At 49.1% G+C, this 2,533-nt stretch overlaps 1 protein-coding gene across 1 annotated transcript in view; it reads right to left on the reverse strand.

The window, feature by feature from the left end:
* Positions 1-2,162: 2,162 nt before the first annotated feature.
* Positions 2,163-2,533, reverse strand: part of PPTG_21524 (hypothetical protein) — a gene marked incomplete at both ends in the record, with an annotated part of 2,966 nt that continues 2,595 nt past the window's right edge. Inside the window, one exon of the mRNA XM_008898323.1 lies at positions 2,163-2,420. Within this exon, the coding sequence (XP_008896571.1) occupies positions 2,163-2,420 (258 nt within the window). The remainder of the gene's footprint in view (positions 2,421-2,533) is intronic.

A 2,533-nucleotide genomic window follows, 5' to 3' on the forward strand; every position in this document is an offset into this window, starting at 1 on the left:
ATCAAAATCTTGCCTCCTTTACGATCCGCACGAACACCTAGTTCGTGGAGGAATTCGAAACCCAGCGCAGCCTCATATAACTTTTCCAACGCTGTAACCAGCATGTCATTTCTCGAGCTTTCAAATATGTTCAAGGAATTGGTCAACTTGCACTTAGTGGCACATGCATGGTGACACTCGCCATAAAAAGCATTGTCGTGATGATGATTCACCCACTTTTGAGTGACTGTCAAATCCCATAAAGACTATGTTGAATGGAGCAGATAAGCTTCGATTCGATGGCAGAGGTTGAAAACTGGTTGATAGTTAGTCAACTAAGTGTTTAGTAACGTGGTCCACGGTTCCAGTAGTTACGCAATTCTCTGGGTCAGGGCTTCTTATATGACGTACTCATCACCACTGTTCACTGGTCCCTGCGGTTGCTGAAGAATCATATTTTCCCCGCTTCTCCGGCGTGATATGACAGTCCACAAGCGGACTAATACAAGTTCCAAGTGCGGGTACGTCGTCTACAAGTCGTTCATCGCCACTTCCCCCACCTTTTGTCAAGCCCCGTTCCACCAATTCCAGCGAGTTTGACGATTCCATCACTCCTCGCCAGCACATCACGTTTCCTGGCCGTTATGAAAATATTGAAATCCTTGATCCAGTCCAGCAGGGACAATTTCTTGACCAGTTTTCCAATCCAGTTGGGAGAGGGTCGGTACCTGATCGTCTCCGTTTTGGCCATCATCTCTAACGCTCTCTCGCGAAATTTCTTTATCCGGTTTTTAGACGAGCAGGATGGTTGATCCGCAACGTCATAGTTCCTGCAGCTCTGACATCAAACGTTGAGGGCTGGTTCCTTTTAACTTGGCTATCGGAAACTTTCGCTTCATCTCCAAAAGCTCTATTGTGTTCGTAAAATATTGCAACTGCCGTTTGCAGTAGCGTGTCTACAAGTCAAAACCATTCTTAACCCCCTCAACCTCCTCCATAGAGCCAACAGCTCATCACAGCCCGCCGCAAGTGCAATCCTACCACGAGTTTTGTCGTTGTGAGCTCAGTTTAAGTGTAAACTGCGCTGCATTTGAAGAGAAGCTTCGTACTTAAGTTTTTTTAGATTTAGGATTTAGGAATGGCTACATTATGATTACATCAACAGGGACAAATTGTTCCGGACAGCACAGCTGGATTTTGACTGTCGACGGATGACCAGCGACTAGCCAGATATACATGTACGGCAATTGCCCGAGTGAAAGGAGCGTGCAATTGCCTTCTGACCTGGACACAGAGGTTGCAGCCTGACCGAGCTTATATAGCGATTGATCTGGGCCTCGAGATCATCATGTTCCTACGTCGAACTGCAACGAAAGCGCCAATTATAGAGCGGCTAGGTCATGCCGCCAATCTCTCCGTGTAACGCGCGTCCTATCATTGCATCGGCGGTGGCATGTAATCATCTTCAGGCATCAACTGGGACTGATTGGATGCCGCAGGCGTGAGGAGACGTGAAAGGCAACACGCTGTAAGCATGGAGGTCTTTTTGAAAGGCATACGAACGCTGGTTTGACGGGCCACAGCACACCACCATCACAGCTCGAAGGCCCGCAGTCTTGCCACGTGTCTACCGCCGTTGGAGTATGAGTCTCTTGGCATTGGTTGGAAATCATGCTGCACCGAATCTCGTGTACAATTGACGCGGCAGGATTTAGCATCCCATCGGATACAGCAATGCATTCAAGTCCCTTCAGCTTTAAATGACTCGATGAATCCGTTGGACACGAATTGAGAAAAGTGAGGGAAATAACCCGTTTAAAATATTACCCTTTCAGAAACTCAAGTGCAGATTACAGCGGATTATAAGGGATTTTGGCGGTTCTCTGGGCGTTGCTTGGGGTTGCCCCGGCGCCGCCACAAGATGGCTCAGCGCATATTCCTGTGGCGCTTGTCACTTTGCCCAAATAAATGAGTCCATATCTAAATATAATCAAAGTTTTCTTAAATTGCTTAGACCCGAGAGCGTGATTTTCAAGTGCTTTTGAAAAATGTGGTCCACAAATTACTAAATTCTAAAATAAATTGGTTTCTGCCCATTTTCGTAATCCTGCGGCGGTTACCTATTGTCCCAAAACTACTTGGCCCTGTCTATTGCTAAAATCAACGCATCCTCTTTACTCGCTTCAATGGGCCCGAATGACGTCTGACAACTGGAGACGAGTGAGTTGGCGCTGCGCTGAGCACCGGGGTTGCCATTTCTTCATCTGCCAGCTCCTGCCTACCCGACCGCTACTCTGCTCAAGATGATCTCGGCCACTCGTCTGCAACGCGCCGTTCGCCCTGCCGCCCGTGCCTTCTCGCAGTCTACCAGCCCCAATCGCATCCTCGTGACCGGCGGCACGGGTCAGATCGGCATGGAGCTCGTGCCCTACATGCGTCACCTGTTTGGCGCCGACAGCATCGTCAACTCGGACATCAAAGCGCCCGCTGGAGGCCATCGCGACGGCAACTTTGTCTACTGCGACGTACAGGACCGCGACTCGATGGCCCGAAT

This window comes from Phytophthora parasitica (assembly GCF_000247585.1).
Source record: "Phytophthora parasitica INRA-310 unplaced genomic scaffold supercont2.6, whole genome shotgun sequence".
Lineage (NCBI taxonomy): Eukaryota > Oomycota > Peronosporomycetes > Peronosporales > Peronosporaceae > Phytophthora > Phytophthora nicotianae.